Source organism: Bidens hawaiensis, unplaced genomic scaffold (assembly GCF_021521415.1).
Source record: "Bidens hawaiensis isolate Kalapana, Puna unplaced genomic scaffold, B.hawaiensis_p1.1 tig00009159_1, whole genome shotgun sequence".
Lineage (NCBI taxonomy): Eukaryota > Viridiplantae > Streptophyta > Magnoliopsida > Asterales > Asteraceae > Bidens > Bidens hawaiensis.
The window spans coordinates 261,564-275,354 of record NW_027491673.1 but is presented as its reverse complement, the minus strand read 5'-3'; the positions used below and the strand labels follow the sequence as shown (position 1 = coordinate 275,354).

At 36.4% G+C, this 13,791-nt stretch overlaps 2 protein-coding genes across 3 annotated transcripts; both read right to left on the bottom strand.

Moving 5' to 3' along the window:
• Window positions 1-184: 184 nt before the first annotated feature.
• On the bottom strand, window positions 185-8,150 carry LOC143531325 (uncharacterized). The gene is made up of 8 exons (XM_077026645.1): window positions 7,998-8,150; window positions 7,832-7,925; window positions 6,776-6,895; window positions 6,639-6,687; window positions 6,450-6,549; window positions 6,309-6,370; window positions 6,154-6,212; window positions 185-559 (listed from the first exon to the last, which is right to left on the bottom strand). Exons 1-8 carry the CDS (start codon window positions 8,147-8,149, stop codon window positions 452-454), a joined length of 744 nt encoding a protein of 247 aa, XP_076882760.1. The 5' UTR covers window position 8,150; the 3' UTR covers window positions 185-451.
• A 1,616-nt stretch (window positions 8,151-9,766) lies between these two features.
• On the bottom strand, window positions 9,767-13,574 carry LOC143531387 (uncharacterized). Of its 2 annotated transcripts, none has more exons than XM_077026695.1 (6): window positions 13,066-13,574; window positions 11,897-12,008; window positions 11,642-11,813; window positions 11,379-11,563; window positions 10,230-10,374; window positions 9,767-10,043 (listed from the first exon to the last, which is right to left on the bottom strand). In XM_077026695.1, exons 1-5 carry the CDS (start codon window positions 13,551-13,553, stop codon window positions 10,252-10,254), a joined length of 1,080 nt encoding a protein of 359 aa, XP_076882810.1. In that variant the 5' UTR covers window positions 13,554-13,574; the 3' UTR covers window positions 9,767-10,043; window positions 10,230-10,251. The 2 variants fall into 2 exon arrangements, with proteins under 2 accessions (XP_076882810.1, XP_076882811.1); XM_077026696.1 differs by having other exon boundaries at window positions 11,379-11,560.
• Between the last annotated feature and the right edge of the window lie 217 nt (window positions 13,575-13,791).

Genomic DNA, 13,791 nt, shown 5'->3' with positions numbered 1-13,791 from the left:
AACAAAGGGTTGGATGTATTGAATGCAACATAATTCGGTCGGGAAGTTTTGGAATGATTACGTTGATGTTCTTCTAGCATGTGCACATTTTCGGTCTAAAACTTTTGTGATTATAAACTTATAACATGTATGATTATTCATAGACTTAATTACGTCAACATAGCATGTGCACATTTTCGGTCTAATCCTAACATTAATGGAAATCAACAAATTATCTTAATTGTGTTTGCTACGGATAAAACGGTCATTACATAAACTTAAGATCAATAAAACTACCAAAGTTTGAAACAAAACCAGTATGTCTAAATGAAGTACCTTATTTGAATTGATCCAAAAGTGAGTATTAAGATCAGCATCAAGTAATTTTGATAATACAAATAAGTTTCTTTTAAAAAGTCCCCAAAACAAAAGATCTATAACCATACCTTACCACTAAATACAACATGGTAAGTTAGTTGCTAAGGCGTTTTCTGAGAACAGCTTCGGCTCGCTGCTCAAATTTTGGTAGGACCCAATCATGCTGAACTATATCTAAACCGTCTTTCTCAGCGCCTAAACTCTGTCAAATTAATAAAAACAACATTAAAATTCATTCATTTGTTATTCAAAATTAATAAATAATGCAAAGGGTTTCTGCCTATAAAACTGAACTTGTATTCATGGAACTTAAACTAAATCTAATTTGACATTAAAAAAAAGTCATGATAAAATAAAACCGACATAATGGGTGTGCATGAGTTGATTTGGGTCTTAGGCTCAAACCAAAAATTTGGTTTTTAAGTTTTTTGAAAACCGTTCAATTTCAGTTTTTTTGGGGTTTCGGTTTGGGTTTTACCATATGGGCCAAATTATGTAGGTTCCGCTATTTATTAAATTCTTAACACTCAAATTTGTTGGGCGATGTGGTATCCCCGGACCCACATTTAGACAACTGCATATTAAAGGAGTTAGGGAGGTTATTTTTTTAGCCGGCCCTAACCCTATTGGGCCCAATTGGGTTCTAGCTTGTTTAGCATGGGAGTAGCCCTAATATGCGGTCTATAAATAGTCTCTTGTACTTGTTATTATATATCACCAAAATAATACAAACCTAATTACCCCGTGGACGTAGGTTGTACACCGCAACCGAACCACGTAAAATTCTCGTGTTCTTTATCGCTTTGATTTCTTGTTCGTGTGTGCCTTTTGTTCCTAACAACTGGTATCAGAGCAAGGATCACACTATAAACCCCAGCCGCCAGTCGCCACCAAACCCTAATCAGAAACCCTAGCCGCCGCTACAGTACCGCCGCCGCTACAGTGTTTCCGGCGTGTGAACAGTGCGCGCTACAGTACAATCTGTCTTTTGACCAGAAGAGGTCAAACAGTTCTGATCAGTATTGCAGGTTGCTTCCGTTAGAAACTCGGTAAAGATAATGACTGAGGACGGTAAGATCAGAATCGAGAAGTTTGATGGGCAGGATTTTGGATGGTGGAAGATGCAAGTCGAGGACTTGTTATGCCAGAAAGATTTGCTTCCATGTTTGAGAGGTCAAAAACCCGAGAATATGAAGGATGAAGAATGGGCCGATCTAGACAGGAAAGCCCTAGCAGTCATCAGATGCACGTTGGCTAAGAACGTTGCTTTCAATATAGTGAATGAGACCACTGCTAAGGGTTTGATGACCGCGTTGTCAAACATGTACGAGAAACCTTCCGCGTCTAATAAGGTATTCTTAATTAGACAATTGGTGAATACGCGTATGCGGGAAGGTGCGTCTGTTACCTCTCATATAAATGAGTTCAATTCTATCATATCCCGGTTATTATCTGTTGATATTAAATTTGATGATGAAGTGCAAGCTTTGCTATTATTGTCCTCGTTACCTGAAAGTTGGTCAGGAACAGTCACTGCCGTTAGTGGTTCAGCCGGAACCACCAAACTCACGTTCGAGGGTATTCGTGACTTGATCCTAGGAGAGGATATCAGGAGAAAGAATGCAGGTGAATCATCCAGTACTTTGCTAAGTACTGAGGGAAGAGGTAGAAAGAAAGATAAGAGGGTAAGTAACAGGGGAAGATCAAAATCAAGAGACAGAAAGGGGAGTTCAAAAACAAGAAACGACATAAAGTGTTGGAACTGTAATGAGAATGGTCATTTCAAAAGTCAATGTACAGAACCACCCAGAGACAAGAAAGAAGTGAATGTTGCCTCCTCAACAGCATCAGATTCTGATGATGCATTGATCTGCTGTATTGAGGATATAGTCGAGTCCTGGATTATGGACTCAGGTGCGTCGTTTCATGCTATCTCAAGCTCGAGAAAGATGAAGAATTTCAGACGGGGCAATTTTGGTACTGTAAGTCTTGCTAATAACCAAATCTTGGAAATTACTGGGTTGGGAGATATTGACTTGAAAACAAGTTTTGGAACAATTTGGACATTGAAAGATGTCAGGGTAATTCCAAAATTGAAAAAAATGTTAATTTCCATTGGGCAATTAGACGACCAGGGTTATGATGTAACATTCGGGGGAGGACAATGGAAGGTCGTCAAGGGTAGCATGGTAATTGCCAAGGGAAAGAAACGGGGTACTTTGTATATGGTTGAGGTTTCTGCAGGTAGTGCTAATGCAGTAACGAGTGGACCGAGTCTATCAAAGTTGTGGCATCAACGACTCGGCCACATGAGTGAGAAGGGCATGAAGATGCTTGTCGCCAGAGGAAAGCTTCCAGATCTTAAAAGGGTTGAATCTGAATTCTGTGAACCATGTGTTTTTGGAAAAAAGAAGAGGGTATCTTTTGTGAAGACAGGGAAAGCACCTAAAGCTCAGAAATTAGAGCTTATCCATTCAGATGTTTTCGGACCAACACGTGTTGAATCCTTGGGAGGCTCAAGATTCTATGTGACTTTCATAGACGACGCCACACGCAAGGTATGGGTTTACTTTCTTAAAAATAAATTTGAAGTATTTGATGTTTTTAAGAAATGGAAAACTGCTGTTGAACTTGAATCTGATCTGAAGGTAAAGTGCTTGAAGTCAGACAATGGAGGGGAGTACATTAGCTCAGAGTTCACTAGCTTTTGTGCTGAGCATGGCATTCGGATGATAAATACAGTTCCAGGTACTCCTCAGCAAAATGGAGTCGCAGAAAGGATGAATAGAACGTTAAATGAAAGAGCCAGAAGTATGAGGATAAATGCAGGGCTCCCTAAAATGTTCTGGGCAGACGCTGTTAAAACTGCTGCCTATCTTATCAACCGAGGTCTATCAGTTCCGTTGGGTTACAAAACACCTCAAGAAGAATGGAAGGGGAAAGCGGTTAATTATGAGCACTTATAGGTTTTTGGGTGCAGTGCATATGACCTAGATCCGAATGCTGACAAGATAGATTCAAAAGCCAAGAAGTTTTTTTTCATTGGTTACGGGTCAGACAAGATGGGCTACAAGCTTTGGGACTTGAAAAGCAGAAAAGTAGTCCGCAGCAAACATGCTACATTTAATGAGGCTGAGTTGTACAAAGATGTGATAAATCCAAACTCTAGGGTTCAGAAGCAACAGGTTGAATTCAAAATTGAAAACCAGAGATCTGAACCGATCCCCGAACCGGTTCAGGAACCCGCTACAGAAACTGAAGTCGACACAGTTCCTGAGTTTGAAGCTGGTGGAAATAATGAGTCAGAAGAAACTTCTGACAGTGGGAGTTCAGAGTCTGAAGACGAGGAGATCCCACAACAGCCTGACCAGACTGAAAATTGGGTCAGGAGATCCACCAGAGTTACTAAACAGCCAGAAAGGTATAGTCCCGGTCATTCCAATCCTTCAGTTAACTATATTCTTTTGACAGAAAACGGTGAACCCGAAAGCTACTCTGAAGCAGTCAAGATGAAGGATTCTCGCCAGTGGGAGAATGCTATGAAGGATGAAATGAGCTCTCTAGAAAAGAACAAGACATGGGACTTAGTCAAGCTTCCGCAGGATAAGAGAGCGTTGCAAAATAAATGGGTCTTCAGGGTCAAAGAAGAACATGATGGGTCTAAACGATATAAAGCCCGTTTAGTGGTCAAGGGTTTTCAACAAAAGAGAGGAGTTGATTATGATGAAATCTTCTCTCCCGTGGTGAAAATGACTACCATCAGACTTGTTTTAAGTCTTGTAGCAGCAGAAGATTTACATCTAGAGCAACTAGATGTGAAAACGGCATTTCTACACGGTGATCTTGAAGAAGACATTTATATGATGCAACCTGAAGGGTTTCGGGTTGTGGGGAAAGAAAATTGGGTCTGCAAACTAAAGAAGAGCTTGTATGGTCTGAAACAGGCGCCTAGACAGTGGTACATGAAGTTTGATAATTTCATGGAGAGGTCGGGGTTTAAAAGATGCCAGATGGATCATTGTTGTTATCTGAAGAAATTCAACAACTCTTATATCATATTACTGTTGTATGTTGATGATATGTTGATTGCAGGATCTGATATGAAGGAAATAAGCAAGTTGAAGAAACAGATGTCCCAAGAGTTTGAAATGACAGACTTGGGTGCAGCAAAACAGATACTGGGAATGAACATCACTAGAAACAAGAAGGCAGGTACTCTAACACTATCCCAGGAAAAATACATAGGGAAAGTGTTAGAAAGGTTCAAGATGAATGATGAAAGAACCAAGCCTAGGAATACTCCATTGGGAAGTCATTTGAAGCTCACCAAAGATCAGTCTCCTAAAACTGAAGAAGAAAGATCGAAGATGACCAAAGTCCCATATGCATCAGCAGTCGGGAGTCTAATGTATGCAATGGTTTGCACTCGACCAGATGTTGCTCATGCCGTTGGGGTTGTTAGTCGGTTTATGTCAGATCCAGGAGAAAAACATTGGGAGGCTGTCAAATGGATACTTAGATACTTGAAGGGTACTCAGAAGATGGGGTTATGTTTCAGAAAAAAGGATGCCATACTCAGAGGTTACACAGATGCTGATCTGGGTGGTTGTAAAGGGACGTTCAAGAGCACTACCGGGTATGTTTTCACAGTGGGAGGGACAGCAGTTAGCTGGATGTCTAGACTTCAGAAAAGTGTGGCTCTGTCAACTACAGAAGCAGAATACATGGCTGTTGCAGAGGCCAGCAAAGAACTAGTTTGGTTGAAGACTTTTCTTGAAGAATTAGGAAAACAACAACCCGACTACTCATTGTACTGTGACAATGAGAGTGCAGTTAAACTTGCAAAGAATCCAGTGTATCACGGAAAGACAAAGCATATAGGGATGAGATATCACTTCGTGAGGGGGTTGATCAGTGAAGGAACAATCAGTCTGAAGAACATCCCAGGTGCTAAAAATCCAGCTGATATGTTTACCAAGTGTGTGGTGCTGGATAAGCTGAAGCTTTGCATAGCTTCAGCTGGTCTCCAGGAATAATGTTGAGGAGACAAGGGTAATTAGGATGGTTTGAAGATCAGGAGGGATTTTCATTTACAGAAGTACAGAAGAGATGGTGCATTTCTAGGTCCGAAGACACCAAGTGGGAGATTGTTGGGCGATGTGGTATCCCCGGACCCACATTTAGACAACTGCATATTAAAGGAGTTAGGGAGGTTATTTTTTTAGCCGGCCCTAACCCTATTGGGCCCAATTGGGTTCTAGCTTGTTTAGCATGGGAGTAGCCCTAATATGCGGTCTATAAATAGTCTCTTGTACTTGTTATTATATATCACCAAAATAATACAAACCTAATTACCCCGTGGACGTAGGTTGTACACCGCAACCGAACCACGTAAAATTCTCGTGTTCTTTATCGCTTTGATTTCTTGTTCGTGTGTGCCTTTTGTTCCTAACAAAATTAAACATGAAAATTCACAAATTCGGCCCAGTTCGGTTTCTTTGGTTTTATTACATGCAAATATAAGACAAAACCATTATTTGTGTTTGGGTTTGTTTATTTCGGTTTGTGTTAAATATGATTAGGAAGTATAAGTTATTATGGTAATAATGCAAGTTTTTGAATAAAATGATTTCATGGGTTGTTTTGACTTAAAAATACATTTTCAACATTTTTCGACCAGTTTCACCTATTTGACCCGTTTTAATATCAGTAGCTTATCTGACCCGTCCCAATTCTAGCTAAAGTTTTTTGTTTGACCCATGTTAGAGATCAAACCATTCATATATGTATGTATACCTTTGATGGATCAAAACCAAATCCACTCATTTGCATCATCCGCTGTGTATCATCTGTGGCTGCATTGTTATATAATAGCAAAAAAAAGGCGTAAACAATAACTGACAAGACATTATTAACTAATAAGAACGTAGTAATACAAAGAACATACTAACCGTTTTCCTCTCCAAGAATGAGACTAAACAAACCTCTCAATCCAAACAGATTAAGAAAGTACCTGATAAGCACAAAAAGTTTAAAAATGGGAAATATTATTTTCAACAAAAAAACAACTTTATTAATATATAAAGACGTACCAAGATCGACTGCTAACGTAGCTGACGTCAACAGTACTCAAATCAATCCCGTTCTGTAACATGGATCTAAACCTCTGCGTTAATGGAAAAGGTATCTTTGCTGGATAAACAAACAAGCACATGATTCACAATCAGTTACAACTTACAATTGCATGTTAAATGTAACACAGAAGCAAAAACGGAACTTACCTGCTACGAACCCGGAAAAGAAGAAGTTAACCCATGCAAAAGTGAGGGTCTGTTCAAGTAGGAGGGTGGGGGTGAATTAGGTCTTATATACTCAAAAACCGTGAAAGATATTGATTTAACGATGTAAAAGAACATACCTGTGGTATGATCATAGAAAGATTCTTCTTCATCATATCCATAGCCATGTTTGGATCGGAGAACATCTGTGCCTGCGGATTCTGAGCTTGACCCTTAGGAACATGAAGTAAACCGTTTTCCTGCAAATCCAAGAGCAATGACATATGAATTTGCATGCATTACTTTGTTTTTCAAGTAATTTCTGCATATTAATTGGTCCAAACTAAAATGTTTGGAATTTTTTTCTTTTTATCTTGCAAACATGTAAAACAGTAGTTATACTTAGGGGTGGGTGTAAACAAGCCAAGCTGCTTGTGATCTACTCGATATCGGCTCGCTAAAAGCTCGAATCGAACAGAGCTTAAATGAGCTCAAGCCTAAATATAAGCTTGTTTAACAAGCAAGCCTGAGCTCGAGCCGGCTTGCAAGCCTATTATTTATATACTTTTTTATTATTATCGTATATACATACTTTTACAATTATTTTACTGTACATAAAATAAAATTACGATAAAACTAGATATTAATATATATTACGTTATATATAAAAATTATAACTAAAATATATGCATAAAAAATAATTATAACTTTATATACACTAAATAATAAACAATAAACGAGCTCGATCTCAAGCTCTTGTAAGTTAAGCAAGCCAAGATCACGCTCAGCTTGGCTCGTTTACACCCCTAGATTTATACTTCAAATAGTTTCGAAATTCTTATCATATCAAAAAGAAATCGGCAGCGAAATCCACAAAAAGATTACAACTTTATAAAATCTTAATAATGTAAGACGCCAATCATGCATAGGATCTTTTCAAGCATAGGATCTCGATCTGATCCGATCTTGGTCAACACAGATTAGTAAATTCCAAACCACAAATGACCTAACTTTATTAGAAATAAAAACAATTTGCAACCTAAATCCCTCAAATTAGGGGTGTTCTTCGGGTAATTTAGTTCGGGTTTTACGTTGGCAAAAGGTGACCCCATTTACAGTGTCTGTGTTTATTTGGGATTTTATCTAATTGGGGTTGACTAAAAGCATAAGAATAGAATTGAAATGAAAAGAGAAACCTCATTGGTATAATAAACTTTGCGAGCACGAAAGGCCTTAAGAGGAATGAAATTAGCAGCTGCACGTAGATTTCGAGCCCTAATAATAACCTGCCTAGAATCAATAATAAAATAGGAGTCAGCATTATTATAGAAAAATGGGTTCATGAATTGTAAAATAGAATACCCTTCTTTGATGATTTTGGAATCAGGTAATTGAGAAGTACGCATGAGCTTGGAGACGAAGTATCTGAGGATGCCGATGAGAACCATCACTACTGACAGAGGGATTAACACCCAGTCTCTGATCGCTGTGTCCAATACCAACTCTTCCGCCATTCTTATTCTCGATTCGATTCGATCGCTTCTTCTTACTATCAAAACTGCAAGTGTGCTAACACTTGGTGAAACTATCAAAACTGGTTAGTAAATAGTTAAATTTTAATAACCTATTAAAATTAACCTAAAACTGAATAACCTTATTAAACTATGTTCGGTTCTATGTGAAAATCTATTATCGGTTCCTAATCATTGATTAGTACCTGCTTTTTCCCTATATAGAGTATAACTGGTTTATGCCGCAGTTCGGTTTCAAGTAATTGGTTAGAATTTGCAGCTCTAGTTAAAAGTCTTATACTTTTATAATTCAAGATTTTTCATCTTTTAACTTTGGTCATAAAACTTTTAGATTTTTAACTTTAGCTATAAAACTTTTAAACTTTCAACTTTAGTCACATAACTATCAGACTTATATTGTAACAAACCGAAAACGATACTGCCTAAGTTCTCGCCACATCCTCACCTCAATGAGCGGATTTAAGGGTTTCCAACGAGATAACCGGAGATGACATATGGGTTTATTCGCGAACCAAGTTCAAGTTCTTTAACTTGTTACACTACAATTTATAACTTCTCTCCAATATGTTTTATTTCTAAATTTATTTTCACCTTTTATACTATTAAGTAATATATGACTTTTAACACGATTATTTATTATTGAATTAATTATTTTGCAATATCTTATGTTTGTTAACTTTTTTAAAAGAAAATCGAGTACGCACTTGTGTTTAATTGTTCTCGACATTCAATGTAAATTTTGTTGAAAACAAAGTCGTATTCAAAATAAAGTATTTTTTGGTATCGTTGATCATACAAGTGAAGATACAAACCAAACGGATTTCAACCAAACATCAGTAGCTATAGGTATTATCAAAATTGGTATGGTTATTCGTTGTTATAGCTTTCAGTCAATGTAAAGCACATATCGATATCTTTTTGGGCATATCATGATTTTATGTTTTGGGTTTTACAGTAACATGACAAGCCGAACCGATTTCGACTGAACAACATTGGTACATATATAAATATTATCCAAACTGGTATTGATATTCCTTTTTATGGTTTTCAATCAATGTAAAACATGTTGGTATTCGCTTAAAGATTTTAAGTTTTGGGATTTCTCCTTTGGTTGATATTATAAGTGTCTATAACGTATGGACTGAAACGATATCGACTAAATTCCCACTCATCACGTCAGAAATCCCACTACTTAACTCAATAGGATATCGGACTTTGGCTGCTATAGCAAGTTTCTACACCGTATGGACCAAAACGATATAGACTGAATTCCTGTTGCATCACACTGGAAATCCCACTACTTAACTCATAGGATATGGGACTTGTTCTCTTGAACTCTTGTGATCAGCTTTTCCCACTTATTCTCTCTCTTTTTTGTAAAATATTAGAGCATAAGTCTCTTTCAACTTACCATTGCTTAATATGCTAATTTCCAATAAGAAAAGGATGAACAATTATCCCACACATTCTTATATAATAAGAGTAATATCTACATCCTGAATGATCAGAATTATCATCATCAATCATTGTATCATACATACATACATATGGCTTTCTAGCCAAAAAATGAAAAGAAAAAAAACAAACAAACAAAAGCAATCACACAAGATTCTAAGAACCTTTCCATTAAAAACCAGTCAAACTACATTCTGTCCAAGGTTAGGCATTTACAAACAGGACACACCTAAACATAACATAGGAAAACCGAAACCATGGACATATTTCATTCGGGTTTTACATAAACTCCAGTTACATCTATAACCGACTAACCACGTCAGCAATCAGCACAACCATTAAACACTAAAACATTAGGAAAAAACACCCTACCACTTCCTTCACAGTCAGACAAACCATATAACTATATTAGACTGCATATCTGAAAGAAAAAAAAAAGGATTAACAGAAATATATTGTTGCTTCATATACAAACCACCTAGGTGGTGTTTGGATGCGTGTTTTTAAACGGGTATATGACATTAAACCAAACAACCCCATAATTGCTAATCATGTAAACACATAGTCATTTCATTAAGCAATAGTTTAAAAAGCTGAAAATACGCACCAGTTGATGTAAGTTGATTAAGTTACTGCTTGGTTAAATGATGTCGGATCACCAACTCGGGTATTCCCATTGCAGAGATACTTTCACATCCAAATAGTTCTTTTAGTTTTTCATCACATAGAATCATCACCGAATTTTGAGGATCCTATTAGTAAACAAAACCAGATTAAAAACACATATATAAACAAGTTCACCTATTATGTAAACTATAACGCTGCTTACTTGTATTACTAAAATACACATAAGCAAGTAAACGAGCTCAGCTTAAGTGAACCATTCGTTATGACCGTTTATTTAAATGTTCATGTAAATTCTTTTTGACTGTTACTAATTTCATATCAAAGTAATGTTCATATTTTGAAACCGTTAAAACACCATTTTAGAAACAAGAATTTGGATGCAAGGATAACTATTGTATTTTCTAAACTTTAATTTGGATGCTCACTTTTACTTTTAATTGGTCTCAGCTTGTGTTTATTTATGTTCATGAACCAGTCGTTTGTTTATGTTTGTGAACTGGTCGTTTATAATGTCAACAAACGAACATAAACTAACACAGCACGTTCATTTTTTTAAAGAACGAAGATGAACGAAACAAATCCGTTCGTTTAAGTGTCTGTCTGTTTAACGTTAAAAGAACGAACACTAACAAGCCTCGTTCGAGTCCATTCGGTTTGTTCACAAGCCTAAATATAAAGCCATAAAAAAGAAAAATATATAATCATGTATATCACTATTAACATCTTATTAAACACCCACCGGACATTCCTTCTTTTGCTAAAAGCCAACCAAACTTTGATAGCAACAATATCTTATTTATCAATCTTTAAATCTAAAATTATTTGTTTCTTGGTCAAAACAGGTAGCTTTTGTATCACTTTATGTCAGAAGATTATAAATTTATTATAATCTTATGATTACAAAAAATTATAAACTTTGGTTGACTTTCAATTCAATTGACCTGTTTCCTTTCAAACTACATTCTCTTTAAAGAATATTGTGCAAATGGTCCTTGTGGTTTGACCATGTTGAAAGTTTAAATTTTGGGGACCAAACTTGCAATATGGTCAAACCACAGGGACCATTTGTGCAATTTCTCTTCTTACTATACTAATTTGACCTGTTGCAGACAAAACAAAAAGGTCAAACCTCAAGCTTGTTGACTTTTATATACTCCCAAACAAGTCTCAAAGCCTCTGATTGGGACATCTCTTTTTCACCAATACCCAAACAGTTTGCAAGCGCATCCGATATTATAACTTGACTAGAAACATTTTCTTGACTTTCAGCTTCAGGGTCGTTGACTTTTGCCCTTTTCTGAGACGATTCTTCTGCTAATATCAAATTTTATTTTGTAAATCCACAAATTATAAAAATGTATGATGATTAATTAATGTCCTCGTTTTACATACTTGTGGGCTCGAGTCGGATGATATGTTTAGCAAGCAACTTATTCATCTTGAACATGTCAGTGCAATCGGTTTCAAATACAACACGCAATGCATCATCACAAATAATCTTTCTTTTGTTCCCGGGATCTTGGAGGTTGTTTTTCTTTATGTATGCCCATAACTGCTTCACAATCTATCATCATACATAATAATACAATTAGTTCATAATAATATATGATAGTAAAAAACACACGTTACTCAAACTGTGAATCATACATCGGTTCTTGATAGTGCTGACTCGCCAACAATAACTTGAAGCTCAGGTGTAATGCCACATAGTTTGTTTAGCCCACCAGGCCCACCTCTTCTTTTGGTTCCTGTATGACCCCTGAGATGACATGCAAACAAGAGAATGTTAAACATGATGACACGACAAATTCTTGAATGCTTACATTTTGATTCAAATACAAACTAACATTTCCATGTCAAGCATACAAATCAAAGAAAGATGAGACACGCGGTGGTATTTTCGTAATTACTCAGTAATTATGCTACAACAAAATGAAGTAGGGTGATAATAATTACGCTACTTGTAAAGTGTAGCCTAACTATTGTTACTCTACTTGTATTTTCTTGAAGTGAAATTGCTCTATTAAAAGTAATTACGTAAATGCCCCCATGCAATTTTCTAGTTCACTTCGTATGTTCTGTATGATAATTTTGGTTTTACGTTAACCCTACCCTTGAAGAATATATACATTTTGTGTGCGTGTGTGAAAGGTTTTAACTTTACATTTTATACATAGTAGATAATCAAAAACTATAATCTTGTAAATACTTAACTTAAGAAAGTAAGAAACTATAGTCTTTTAAGCCATCACAATATTCATTGTAAAGATAGATATGAATAAAAAAAAGCCCTTTAAATTTACAATTTCATTTTGTTCTAGTTTAGTTTTGAAGTACAAAGTGTCATAAATATCTACACAGACGCACTGTTGAAGAAACAGCAGTCATGTACTATCAATCAAGCACATTCATTGGTTAGTCAACATGAATCTATTAACACCTAAAAGAACAACAAAGCCTAAAATTTTCCCCAATTCAAAACCCTAAATTTCAAAAACCCAAAACACATTCACAAAATCCATTCTAAAGTTCAAAAATCAAGCACGTTCATTGATGGGTTCACCTAAATCTAAATCACATAACATAACATAACATAACAACAATATTAACTTTTTCCCCAATTCAAAACCCTAATTTTCAAAAACCTTATTCATTCAAAGAAAATCCAAAATTAGTTCATAAAATGACAAAATTACCCTTTTTTCAGCCAACAACAATACCAATTAACCAAATTTTGCCTCAATTCAAAAACCCTAAAACAAAATCCCAAAATTCATTAAAAAATCCAAAAGTAGTTCACAAAAAGACAAAATTACCCTTTTTTAATCTTCTCAGTCGACTTCCCACCGGAACCCTGACCCACAACCTTCACCTCCGGCGGCGGCGAAACTTGCAACGGCGGCGGTGCAGGTTTACCAAAATTAACCTCCACCGGATGCCGTTGCCGCTGCTGCTGTTGTTGATGCTGTTGAATAGCAAAGTGGGTATTATTATTATTTTGAAACTGAGGCGGAGAGGAAAACCGGTAGTTTTGGTGTTGAAGGGCAAAATGGTCTTTTGACAACGGCGGCGGTTGTGGTGGTTGGTGGTGGTATTGAGACTGTGATTGTGATGGTGAATGGGATTGTGATCGGAGGATATGGAGGTTAATTTGGTCTCGAATAAAGAGGGCTTTGTGGGATAAATCAAACCCTAGCTTTTCACCCAGCTGCTGAACGACGTCGCTTAGTGAAGTGAAGGATTTGGGGTGAGATTGAGTGAGCAGGATCTCCACTCCTTTGACTATTTCTTGGTCCGACACCATGGTGGTTCTTTCTACATGTATTATTATTGTTATTATTATAAAATAATAATAATAATAATATTATTATTATTATGATGCTCAATTTTACTCTCTCTGTGAAAATGAAAATGAAAAGTGATAACCACTATCTGTGTGTATTTATGTTTCTCTCTCTATATGGATCTTTGTTTCTCTCTCTAGAAGTTGTCCTCTCCTTATCTTTATTTCTCTTTTTATTTTATGATTTTTACTCTCTCAT